This window comes from Microtus oregoni, unplaced genomic scaffold (genome assembly GCF_018167655.1).
Source record: "Microtus oregoni isolate MIOR12 unplaced genomic scaffold, Mior012 000199F_ref0000230, whole genome shotgun sequence".
NCBI lineage: Eukaryota > Metazoa > Chordata > Mammalia > Rodentia > Cricetidae > Microtus > Microtus oregoni.
In genome coordinates this window covers 348529-361907 of record NW_024544858.1, presented here as the reverse complement: position 1 = coordinate 361907, position 13379 = coordinate 348529, and the positions used below count along the sequence as shown (strand labels likewise).

General features: G+C 41.3%; 1 protein-coding gene and 1 pseudogene across 1 annotated transcript; both read right to left on the bottom strand.

Annotated features, from left to right (window-relative positions):
• Positions 1-2184: 2184 nt before the first annotated feature.
• On the bottom strand, positions 2185-2523 carry LOC121445493 (annotated as a pseudogene).
• Positions 2524-5370: 2847 nt separating this feature from the next.
• Positions 5371-9960, bottom strand: LOC121445494 (DNA-directed RNA polymerase III subunit RPC10-like). The gene is made up of 4 exons (XM_041647633.1): positions 9767-9960; positions 9488-9513; positions 7971-8058; positions 5371-5635 (listed from the first exon to the last, which is right to left on the bottom strand). The coding sequence occupies exons 1-4, from the start codon at positions 9849-9851 to the stop codon at positions 5508-5510; spliced, it is 327 nt and encodes a 108-aa protein (XP_041503567.1). The 5' UTR covers positions 9852-9960; the 3' UTR covers positions 5371-5507.
• Between the last annotated feature and the right edge of the window lie 3419 nt (positions 9961-13379).

The window sequence follows — 13379 nt, the reverse complement described above, 5'->3', positions numbered from 1 at the left end:
AGATGACACCCACAAATAAGCAGGAAGCACTCTTGAGAATCTACCGCCCTAATTCCTTTAACCTGTTGTGCCTAACCTCCTGCATTTTTATTTAAAAAAGAGATGGGTATGTAATGGTCTGTCCTGTCCCTTTAAGAGACAAGCCACTCCCATCACCCACCCCCATCTGCTAAGGCAAGCTGATCTTCAGCTTCCAATCTGGGTCCACTGAAGGAGAAAGATGCCAGAACATTACAAGTAAGTCATAGACTCATGGCAATACATAGATTAATAGAAATGGGTTCATCTAAGATCTAGCTAGGAATATGCCTAAGCCATTGGCCAAACTGTGTTGTACTTAATATAGTTTCTGTGAAATTATCCGTATCTGGGTGACCAGGAAACTAAAGCGCAGTCTCTGTCTACAGTCTACAGATGGTCTTTCTGTGTCAGGGTCATCTCAGAAAGAGAAAATGACTTACAGCAGAGAGTAACCAAAGCCTCTACTCTACATCTCTGGCTGCTGAGCTTTTAGAAGCCCTGGTTTGTCAGCACCTGTCTGTGAACCCACAGAATTACTTCCTCTACACTTGTATTATCTGACTCACCTCCAGTCTCTCTAAGTTCCAGGGAGAGCTTTACAATAATGAAACAGTCAGTCATCTGGATGAAATCACTTCCCCAATATACTTGAGATCTGCCATGGTAAAAGGGCAGCTTCAACTGTCCCTCTTATGTCCAGGCTTCCACAGGAAAAGTCTTCACGGAAAGCATGTGGGCTCTGCTGCAGATTCCATTCACTGTGGCTCCTCTGGGGCTTCCTGCTTACACTGCTTAGCTGGAGCTTTTTCTTAGTATCAAGAAGCATTTCTTACTCCACTCCCAGTCCCCAGAAGGGCCATCTCAACTCTGCTTTCCATCATCAGGTGGGCCTAATCTACACTACCATCCTAGAAGAGAGGTGACAGATCTGCTCCAACTCTGATAATAAATGAAGCTGGGACATGATCCTGAACCCACAGAGATGTAGTAAGAAGGGCCCTGAAATAATCAGACAAACTATATTATTTAAATCACTGCTTAGCCCATTAGCTCTAGCTTCTTATTGGCTAACTTTTACATATTAATTTAACCCATCTCCATTAATCTGTATATTGTCATGTGGCAGCGGCTTACTAGGTAAAGTTCCATTCAGCTCCAGCAGGGCTACATGGCTTCTCCCTGACTCCACCTCCTTTCTCCCAGAATTCTGCTTAGTTTTCCCTGCCTAGTTCTGTTCCCCTATAGCTCTGCTATAGGCCCAAAGCAGTTCCTTCATTAACCAATGATATTCACAGCATACAGAGGGGAATCCCTCCTCACAGAGAGAAGTGGGTACACCGGATCCCTGTATAGATACCTGGTATCTAAAGAGTTAGCATGCCTACCTCATGTACCTGTCCCTACAGACCAATACAGCACATGGTACTGTAAGGACAGGAGTCAAATGCAGGTGCTGGAGAGATGTCTCATAAGAGCATTTACTGCTCTAATAGATTTTCTTAAAAAGAAATTTCTCCTTACATGTGTTTTTCTTGGATTTATTTACATACCTAGTGCCTATGGAAGTCAGAAGAAGGGACCGGATCCCTTTAAACTGGAGTGATATAAAGTAGCAAGATTCCCTGTGGGTGCTGCGAACTGAATCCAGATCCTGTATGAGAGAAGTATGCTGCTATTGTCCACTGGATCATCTCTCCAGCTTCCATGTTGTTTTATATTATCTCTCTCACTTGTGGGGTTTTCCAGCTTGTTTTCAGTCAGCACTTTCAATGTGGCAGCTCACTGACTTTTAGTGTCCAAAGATTTTCTTCTATAAAATCTGTTGGTAGTCTTTATTATGGATCCTTGTATAATAAATGGTAATTTTTCTTTTCTGTTTCCAATATTATTCTTTGGTGATAATTTGATGTATAGACAAAATTCTTGTTAGTTTTGATTTTTGAAACAAAATCTCATAATGTAGCCAAGGCTTAAGATAGATTAAAATGTCAGGGGAGCGCTTGGAAAATGAAATAAGTGGGGCAGAAACAATATAAAAATAAAGAGATAGCCAACTTCACAAAGTCACCTTCTGTCCTCCATGTGAATGTTGAGATATGTATCCACCACCCCCTACCATATACCTATGCAATAATAATTTTTTTTATTTAAAAAACCACACATTTATTTCGCTTTCTGACTCTGCGCTTGTGCCTTCAACACTTTCACAACAATTTTCTGCTCCTCAATAAGGAAAGCCCACTTGATCCTGTCACGGACACACTTGGCACACATGGAGCCACCATAGGCCCGGCTGACATGCTTCTTTGTCTTCAACAATCTCATGAGGACTTTCGGTCTCATAGCACGAACCCCTCAGAGTCGGCCTGGGCACACACCGCACACTGATTTAGGTGCTTTTCCAACCTTCTTGGTGTAAAGGTAAACAATCCTGTTGCCAGGGGTTCGAGACAGCCTAGTTTTGTTGGAGGCTGTGTTGTAGGATGTCAAACGCTGGACCATTCTGAGTGCCTCTAAGCACCGTCCCCAGAAGAGGAAAAAGGCATAATAATTTTTTTAAAATAGGCAAATTACGTCTGGTTGTGAAAACTCCAGCTAAGGGCTGTGAATTCTAAAGCAATAAAGGTGGAGTACACAGTCTATAATCATCTTATATAGAGATTTCAATTGAGAATGTTAACACTGATGAACCACACTAACCAGATGACCTTAATTTGACTTTTCCCAGTTGTAAACCTAAAACTCAAAGAGATAGTAAGGTTTCTTTTTGACATTCAAAAGTTATGTCTTAACCCCTTGTAACCTGGTATATTAAGAACAGCTTGAACCCTTGTCATCTATGGACTCATCCAATGATCTCATTTAACAAATACGAAAAAGGATAAGTAGGGGTGAAACTTCACTGAACAATTCTCTTAAAAAGCCACCCAAATTAAATAAAAACACTTTACTTAGTGAGATAACCCGGACCCAAAAAGATGAATATGGTATGTACTCACTCTAAGTGGATTCTAGCCATAAATAAAGGACATTGAACCTGTAATTTGTGATCCTAGAGAAGCTAAATAAGGTGAACCCAAAGAAAAACATATATATAGTTATCCTCCTGGATATTGGAAGTAGACAAGATTGCCAGGCAAAAGTTGGGAGCATGGGTGTGGGGGGGTGGGGGGAAGGGGAGATGGGGAGAGAGAAGGGAGAAAGGGAGGATTGGGCAGAGCTTGGGGGAATGGGATGGTTGGGATGGAGGAAAGGTGGATATGGGAGCAGGGAAGTAGATATCTTAATTATGGGAGCCATTTTAGGGTTGGCAAAAGACTTGACTCTAGAAGGGTTCCCAGGTGCCCAAGGAGATGTCCCCAGCTTGTTCCTTGGGCAGCAGAGAGGGTGCCTGAACTGGCCTTATCCCATAGTCACAGTGATGAATATCTTGCATATCACCATAGAACCTTCATCAGATGATGGATGGAGATAGAGACAGAGACCCACATTGGAGCACTGGACTGAGCTCCCAAGGTCCAAATGAGGAGCAGAAGGAGGGAGAACATGAGCAAGAAAGTCAGGAATGCGAGGGGTGCATCCACCCACTGAGACAGTGGGACTGATCTAATGGGAGCTCACCAAGACCAGCTGGACTGGTACTGATGGAGCATGTGATCAAACCAGACTCTCTGAATGTGGCTGACAATGAGGGCTGACTGAGAAGCCAAGGACAATGACACTGGGTTTTGATTCTACTGCATGGACTGGCTTTGTAGGAGCCTAGTCTGTTTGGATGCTCACTTTCCTAGACCTGGATGGAATGGGGAGGACCTTAGACTTCCCACAGGGCAGGGAACCCTGACTGCTCTTAGGACTGGAGAGGGAGAGGGAGGAGGAGGAGTGGGGTAAGTGAGAGGAAAATGGGAGGAGGTGGAAATTTTTAATAAAGAAAAAAAAGCCACCCAAATCATAAACATGGCTATTATTAAGACACTTGACTTACTTTATACCTAGTTGTCCTGAGAATCTTTTGTGGCGTGGTCCAGAATCCCAGCATCAATGACAAAAATTCACTGAAAGAACTGGGGCTGAGACAGGCAGCAGCACACAACCTATCTTCTCTTCCAACTCCTGCTGCCACTGACAGGATAGCCTGGACCTCCCAATACTCCTGCTTTGGCCTCTCAAGTGGTAACACTGCATGTCTGTCACCCTTGGGTAGCATTTTAAATTACTGCTAGATATTGCCTCATTGTCCCGAGAAACTGTTGTACCAACTTCTATTCTCACCAGCCTTGTGAGAATGTCTTAACCCTTACCAACAGTAAAAATGATCACTCTCCCCCACACCTCTGTCATTCAGTACCAAGGACTGAGCCCAGAACTTGCCATATGCTAGGCAAGTGATCTAATATCCAAATACATCTCATTCAAAGACTATGTGGCTCTCCTTTGTAACAGAGTTAGTAAAAGGAGATAATCTACAAAGTTCTAAAGGCTTGAAAATAACCGCAGATCAAAGATTTCGAAATCAGCTTTTGTTTGTGAATTATTCACCCACACCACTATTTAAGGACTTTGAAAACATTAGATGTGTTATGTTCATAGGAGGATACTGTTATTTTAGATTTCCTTACTATCTGCATTCTTTATCATGTATATGACTGTCCAGTTGCATGGAGGGACCAGAGCTTCCATCATAGAAAAATATGTCCACTATATAGAATAATCTCACTAGTAATTCTAGCAAATAAGTAACTTTTCTAAATTTATTGAGATTTTAATAGGTTTTTGAATGTGGTTCAAACACAGACTTTTGTAAGTGCTAGGCATAGGCTCTATTGTGGTCCTTTCTCCCTAGCTGGAAATAGAAAATATTTTTGGTTACTTTTAAATTCCTATCAACATCATTCAGAAAATCCAAATAACAGATGTTTGTTTAGTTATTAATCATACAAGCTGTATCATGTCAGTCCTGAATTTAAATGTGTTTTCAATGATTTTATGGATATTTTTATAATTGTTCTAGAGAGAAAAAACAAAAATTATCTTAAAAATTAAATGGCTGGAGATATAGCTCAGTTGACTGAGTTACTTGTCTGTACTCATGAGGTTCAGAGTTCAATCCCCAGCACTGCATAGAATGAATATAGTTCACATGCCTATCATCCTAATACTTCTGAGTCAGTGGCAAGAAGAATAGGAGGTTCAAGATTATCCTTGGCTATAAACCAAGTTTCTAGTTCTAATGGTAGTAAGGAAATATCAACTACCCACTATATAAATACAAAGGATGAAGGAATAGAACCTGAAGCCAAGTGAATATCCTCATGTGTATTTATTTCCCAAGGACCCGAGGCCCCTGTGCATTAAGGTCTTTATCTGCTGACCTACAGATGACCTGTTTCACCCTGGTCCTCCACCACTGAAGAGTTAGCTTCCTATCACACAGCAAAGACCTTCAGCACACAACATTCAGAGCTACAGCTGGGTAAGTCCTGCCCTTAGTCTCTCCAGCGATGTCCACACTGAGCATTGCAGCACTTGTAGAAGGTGGTCATTGGCTCATCTGCGGAACGGGTCTGAAGCTGCATGAAATAGGCATGGGGATGTTCACATTTTGGACATGGCTCTGACAAAGAGAAAAACAAGTCATCCACATTACACAAATACTGTTAAGTATGGGTAAATATCTCATCCCCGCATTCATCCAGACTACTTTGCCAATGGTAAATTTGCCAATAGCAACATCCTACCCACAGCACACCAATACTAGGGGGACTGGAGAGACTGTGACTTTGAAAGCACCTCCATAGTATCACTTTCTTTCTCAAATTTTATTGAAGACTGGCTGGAAGCATAGCATGGGAAGGGTCTTTTATAGTCTGTTTTGTGGGGCTATAACAAAAATACCTGCCCAGTGTGGTAGCACACAGCTATAAAACCAGCATTTAAGAGACTGAGACAAGAGGCTTGCTATAAGGCCAGCCTGAGCTACATAACAAGAGTCTATCTCAAAAATAAACAAATAGATTTAAAAAAAATTAAGCCCCTACTCATTTTCCATTTTCAAGGTTTTTTTTTAAGATTTATTTATTTATTATGTGTACGGCATTCCTTCCATGTATGCCCGCAGGCCAGAAGGGGGCGCCGGGTCTCATTATAGATGGCTGTGAGCCACAATGTGGTTGCTGGAAATTGAACTCAGGACCTCTGGAAGAGCAGTGTTCTTAACCACTGAGCCATTTCTCCAGTCCTCATTTTCAAGGTTTTTGTTGTTTGCTTTTATAAAACAAGTTCTTGGAGTTGGCCTCAAGGTCACTAGGTAGCCAAGATGACCTTTAGCTCCTGATTATTTCAGTCCCCACCTCCCAAGCTGTACTAGCACACCTAGCTAATTCTAACTTTTAACATAAGATTGTATATTTCCTTATAGAGAAAAAGACTGCTAATCACACATGTGCCTTCCTTCTCAAACAGATAATATTTAGGGCCCTATTCTTTCTTTCCATTATCACATTTAAGTCTATCAAACATAAATCTTTTAATTTTTAAAAATTATTTTATGTGTATGTTTTGTTAGTAAGTATTCTATGAACCATGGATGCCAGTAGAGGACACTGGATCAAGATGGAAACCACCGAGTCATCTCTCCAGCCCTACTTTTTCTGTTTGTTTTTCAAGACAGGATTTCTCTATATAGTTTGGAGCCTGTAGACCAGGCTGGCCTCAAACTCACAGAGATCTATTTGTCTCTGTCTCTTGAGTGCTGGCACCACCCAGCTTCCCCAAAACTATTTACTGATTGACAGATTGATTGAGATAGGGTTGAGAGTACTGGCTTACATGCTTGAGCCACCATACTTCACTTCCAGCTATAAAACTTTTAAATCCATATAGAATAAAAAAGACCAGAGATGATCATTTTTTCAATAGTGGTATTTGAAAATACATACAACAGAGTTCTCCTAAGAAGCCTATACCTACGAGAGCATGGATGACTGCCCTCTATGTATCTCTCTGCCCCTCTCAACAACGATCAATATTTAAGTTGAAACCAACACTGAAACTTTTTTGTAATAAACTCTGAATTTGCTTCAAAAAGAGAATATATACCAGATTTTTATACTGGTCTAATCTGACCTGGAGAATCGAAATGAAACAATGGAGTGGGTATCAGTATGGTGATTTTCCTTTCAGAATATCTTTCCTTGAAAGAACCTACTTTAAATTTTTTAATACAGCCAGATGGTGGTACACACGCCTTTTAAACCTAGAACTTGAGCCGGGCGGTGGTGGCGCACACCTTTAATCCCAGCACGTGGGAGGCAGAGGCAGGCAAATCTCTGTGAGTTCGAGACCAGCCTGGTCTACAAGAGCTAGTTCCAGGACAGGCTCCAAAGCTACAGAGAAACCCTGTGTCGAAAAACCAAAAAAAAAAAAAAAAAAACCACCTAGAATTTGGCAGGAAGGCAGGTGAATCATCTAAGTTCGAGGCCAGCATGGTCTACAGAGGAGGTCCAGGACACACAGGGCTACACAAAGAAATCCTGTCTCAAAAAAAAAATCCACAAAAAACAAAAATCAAACAAACAAAAAAGTTTTAATGCCTTGCTTAGAATTTAAAGAACGACTACATTGTAACTAAAACATATCATCAAATACTTCCTGTAGTGGCAAACACAAGCTATTTGTAATTACTGATATTTGCCATTATTTATATTTCCTTAAATTCTTTCATACTTACTGGGGGAGAGTGGAAAACAACTTTTCATGAATCAGCTATCTGAGCTCCAAGGATCAAACTCAGGTTGACAGATTTGGCAACAAGAGCTTTTACCCGCTAAACCATGTCATTGGTCATAATAATATAAAGGGTTGTATTATAATAAATGCATTATTATTAAATATAATAAGTAATAATAAACAGGGTTGAGTCACTGGCTTTGTAATGGAAAACTTCCCACCTGCAGTGGAGTCCACGTTCTCCCAGGCAGCTGCTCCCCCAAGCACATCATCCACCTCTTTCAGCTTTGGATACTTTCGGTTTGTTACCTGACAAAAATAAACCAAAGATTTCAAGTAATCATACAGTTTAAAAGGTGGGACACCAAACCATAACCCCTCTCCAGCATTTCCTCTACATGGTAAATGGATACAAAATTTATCTTCTTCAGAGAGCACCAAAAGCCATTAAAATGTTGGGGTTTTATGACTGGGATGTTCCCAAAACAACCCAGAGGTCCAATGTCAGAGCCCTCTAGAGACTGGAGGAAACACCAGGCAGAGCAGGAAGAAGAGTTGAGTTAAACCCTACTCTTTTCTCATACCCCTAAAACACCTAATAATCCAATATGAAAGACACAAAATAAGCCTAGCAGTATCATTTATCTGGGTATCCCAGCATTCCCTGGGGACACATTTGGCTGCTTTCCTAAATTTAGCAGTCAATCTCTCAAACTTCGAAACTAAGTCACCATTCATCTTATCACAAATCCAGACTCTAAACTCCATATAGCTCTAGGAAAGTGCAAACATTAAGAATGAGGGTGGTGGTGGCGCACGCCTTTAATCCCAGCACTCGGGAGGCAGAGGCAGGAGGATCTCTGTGAGTTCAAGGCCAGCCTGGACGACAGAGCTAGTTCCGGGACAGAGAAACCCTGTCTCGAAAAACCAAAAAAAAAAAAAAAGAATGAGGTGTCACCAAGGCCTGGTGATGCCATCTGCAATCACAGAACTCCGGACACCAAGGTAAGGAGGAACAAGAGCCGAAAGGTAAACAAAACACCAAGGGCTGAAAACCAGCTTTCTGAGTTCCGATCCTGGGAAAAAGATAACAGGAATGAGGATAAACTGGGAGAACTGGATTGTGGTTTGTTTACTTAATTTTCATATATATATATATATATATGCCATGCAGCCCAGGTGAACCTTGAACTTATTCTCCAGCCACAGCCTCCCCAAGTGATAGAATTATAGGCACGTACCAACAGCCAAAAAGGCTGGAATTTAAATAGGGTAGTCATTATTTTAAAAGATAAGGAGATAAAGGAAAAGGAAGAGAGAAACAGAGAGATATACACACACCCAAAAAAGAGAGAGGGGGGCGAGGAAGGGAGGGGGAGAGAGCAAAAAGAGCTACAAAAAGAACATAAAGATTTGAGATGAGAGGTGATAAACGGACTGGAGTCTGGCACGCCGGGAACAGCATGTGGGGACTGAAGGTTTTAAAAGCGTGGTTCAGCCTAGAGGTATGAACGGAAATTCTCGCAACTTTTTTGAGTGTCACAAAACGAGCAGCACAGAGCCGGAGGCAGAAATCTCTGTAGTAACCAAAAGAACGGCTTCGATTTGGTCGGAGCGACGCCACTGGATTAGCAACTGCTGGACTTGGGGAACCGCTGCTGCGAGAGACAAAAAACCTACCGCCCGCAGGAAGGTCTGAGCTCAGACAGCCGAGGAGGCGCTCGCCTCTGGTACTCACCTTGCGTGTGATATTATGCACGTAGGATTAAATGATTTATGAAATGTCACCTAGGTCTTCAATACCAAGTTAATCTGAATTTGGGAATATTAAATCATTTTTAATAAGCATGCTATCCTATGTACTAAATTGATTTTTTGACAATATAATTTTCTAAAAGGCACAGAGATGTACAAGGATTACGTATAAAACATGCTTATTAAGTATAACATAGAAACTAGTTTTATTTAATTTTATAAAATAATTATTAAATATTATATATTAGTCTTTGCACGGAGGGGCAAGTGTTGCAGGCGAAGCGATGGCAACGCGGTCCTTCCTCCACAATCAGTCCGTTTCCGCAGCTCGGACAGAAAAGCAGCATTGCTCCAGCTTCAACGTAAAGGTTCTCAATGTCTGGCGCTTCCGCCGCCGCAGACGCCCCTTGGAATCGGTCATTGGTACGTTCCCAGAAGGCACTGCGGCGGGCAGCCTCGCACACGCCATTGGTCAACGCAGATAATCCTTCCCTAGCTTTCCGTACAGGGCCTGCGCGTGCGCACGGGGCTCTCTGCCTCGAACACCGGCTGTTGACAGGAGAAGGCTGGCGGCGGGCGGCCCTGAAGTACCCTGGATCGGAGGGAGGTACCGGGTGATGAGAAGAAACTGCCACACGCCGAGCCGTGGAAGGGTTCCAGGAGGGTCTCTGAGCCGGGACTGACAGGCAGAGCCTACCCAAATGTCTCAACTGCTGTCTGCCTAACGTATGGATCCGTTTAACCTTTTCTTCACCTGGTCTTAATTCTGTCATTTCACTTAGCTAGATTCAGCACTACAGACCAACTCTGACCTACAATACCAGCAGTTCCTCTCCACAGACCTCCAGCTGGTTCTTTTACTCGTTCCTATAGACTTCTTTACATTTCCCAGCTCTCGTTTCTCAGACCTCTTTGAAATAAATGCCTTTCCTCGTCAATCCTCTGCAGTCAACCTACACGGGGGGGGGGGGGGGGGGTGAGTCCTAGTTGCTTTGTTTTGTTGTTTTTTGTTAACTTTACACAAGTTAGTTATCTGGGAAGAGGAACCCCAACTGGCAAAATGTCTATCAGACTGACCTGTAGGTAAGTCTGTGGGCATTTTCTTGAACGTAAATTGATAGAAGAGGTCCTAGCGCATTGTGGGCAGTGTTACCACTAAACCAGTGTTCATGAGTGAAATAGGAAGGCAAGACGATAGAGCTGGATGATTTAGCCTTTAAGAGCACTTGTTCTGCCCTGCAGTAATGGCACGCGCTTTTAATCCCAGCACTTGGGAGGCAGAGGCAGGTGGATCTCTTGAGGCCAGCCTGGTCTACAGAGTGAGTTCCAGGACAGCCAGGGATACACAGAGAAATCCTTTTGGGGGTTGTGGGGTGGAGAACTTGTTCTTGCAGAGGACAGAGATTCGATTCCCAGCACCCATAGGGTGGCGTCATAAATGTCCATAAAAACTTCAGTACCACAGGATCCAAAGCCCCTTCTGACCTCCATGCATGCCTATGGTACAAAAACATACGCATAAACAAATTTCAAAACAAAATGGAAAAAAAAAGGAAAGCAATATAAGCAAGCAAGTAAGCAGCATTTCTCCATGGTCACTGTTTCAGTTTCTGCACTGGCTTCAATAAACAATGAACTATCATCTGTAAGCCAAACAAACCCTTTCTTCTCCAAATTGCTTTTTGTTCATGGTGTTTTATTACAGTAATAGAAACCTAAACAAATATACATACTGTGTGGCTTTTAATGTGTGATTTAAGAATAAGTTCTTTAATATTTTTAAAAACTTTTTGTCAGCCACGATTACCAAGGAAAACAGGAATACTTCACAGTTGCTTTCACTGAAACTGTTATATCTTGTGAATTTACTGTTATTAAATAAACTCTGACATTGTAAAGACATAAATATGTTTGTCTATGATTCTGATATGGCACAATCATGGCAACTGTGAAAATCATCTTACTAGGTGTGTATGAAATGCACTGTCTTAAATATAGAAAGGTTAAATTTTACAACTAATTATTTTATTTTTTGATGTTTTATTTTTATTTTGCCTGCATGTATGTCTATGTACCTTGTGCACACAGTGAATGCAGAGGCCAGACAAGGGCATCAGATATCCTGGAACTGGAGTTAGTCAGTTGTGAACTAGAAATGCAGGTGCTAGAAATGGTCCTCTAAATATAAGAGCAGACAGAGCTCTTATTTTATTATTTTTATTATTTATTATTTTAATAAAGATGAATCTAGATGTTAAAAATTGCATAGTTATAGTAGTGTCTCTGAGCCTACTCCTAACATTATTCCCCGATTGCCTTCCATTTGCATGTCAGAGCTGGGAAAGAATGATTCATCAGACATAGCTGTATATGTTCTCTCATCAGCCCAATGGTGAGCTCCAAGTCACATTCTCTAGGACACAAAAAAAAGTGTCGCTCAGATTCTTTGACAGGTTGGAAACTGACATGGGCATGATGGATTTTCATAAAGACAGAGTGAGGAGCTGTCATGAACCTGAAGTTCTACCATCTCACTTCCAACTTTAGTTATGAAGAACTGACCTAAAATACGGCTGGATGGTAGAGAGTTACATACAGTGATAGCCTGGGCAGCATCAGGTGAAATCTACCATGTAGACACTGGAGGCCAGTGCTCAGCACCTGCACAAGTATCCTCCTTGTACCCAAGTACTTACAGATGAGGGGGCTAAAGAGTGGAGCTTCCAGAGAAGGTCTCTGCTGGTAACTGTTTCTTTGAGGGATTCTTGATGGGATGATGAATTTGTGGGTTCTGATCAAGTCTGCATGTGGAAAATATAGGCAATGATGTGATTTCATAGTGGGAGACCTGGCTTGCTCCCTGGAAGAGTCAAATACTAGATCTGTTCATTAACTTGACAGTAAGGACAGGGTCCAGAACAAAGCTCTAATGCCTGCTGGACTTCTCCCACTAGTGATATCATTTCCTGTTCTTTATGCTACTAGGAACTGAGAAGCAGCTCAGTCAGGTGGGAGACCCATCATTATCTCATGCAAGGATTCTTGGCCGACAGTAGAAGTGTGAAAACAGGGTTAAGAAGAAATCTCTTTGGATGAGTGGACAGATATCAGCCTGCTGAGATACTTTAAGAGAATCACCACATAAATAATAATATTTCCTCTGAATCAAGCAAAAATAACAAGTATCTATATAAAAAGTATCCATATTAATCATTAAATTTTTTAAATATTATGGAGTGGTCAGAGTGTCAACTTGATTTTTCCATCAGTCTGGATATTTTAAAGGTTCTTAATATTGTTTTTTGTTAATTAAATGAAAACAGGCTCTTTTACAGACTCTTAGAATTATGTACTGTTTTGAAGGTAATCTGATGGATGATGGATTTTGATGGCCAATTTGAATCTAGCTTTGGGATGGCATCTGATAAACTCACTTCTACATGTGCTGGATATGCCAACACTAGGGTGTTTGCAGGTGTGGAATAATTACACAATGTAAAAAAAAAGGAACTGACATTTGGAACGTGTACAAACTGCAAGCCCACTGAACAGAATGGGATTTTAGCAAGATGTAAATGTAACCAATTCCATACTCAACACAGAAGCAATGCTGAGAATAAAATGTCTTAACTACTTTTTTATTGATTCACTTGAGTTCCCCATGTGTTTCATCTCATTGAAAAAAAAAACAGTGTTTCTAAAGTTCTTAGATTTTCGACTTTAAGTTGCACATTGGCAAATCTATTTTTATGTATACCTTTGATTCTTACATTAAAACAGAAGTCACATGTTTAAAAATAACCACTCCTTAAAACAAAAGCAGTTATCAATGTTGTTTACAATACAAATCCTGAAGACATTTGATTACATTAAGA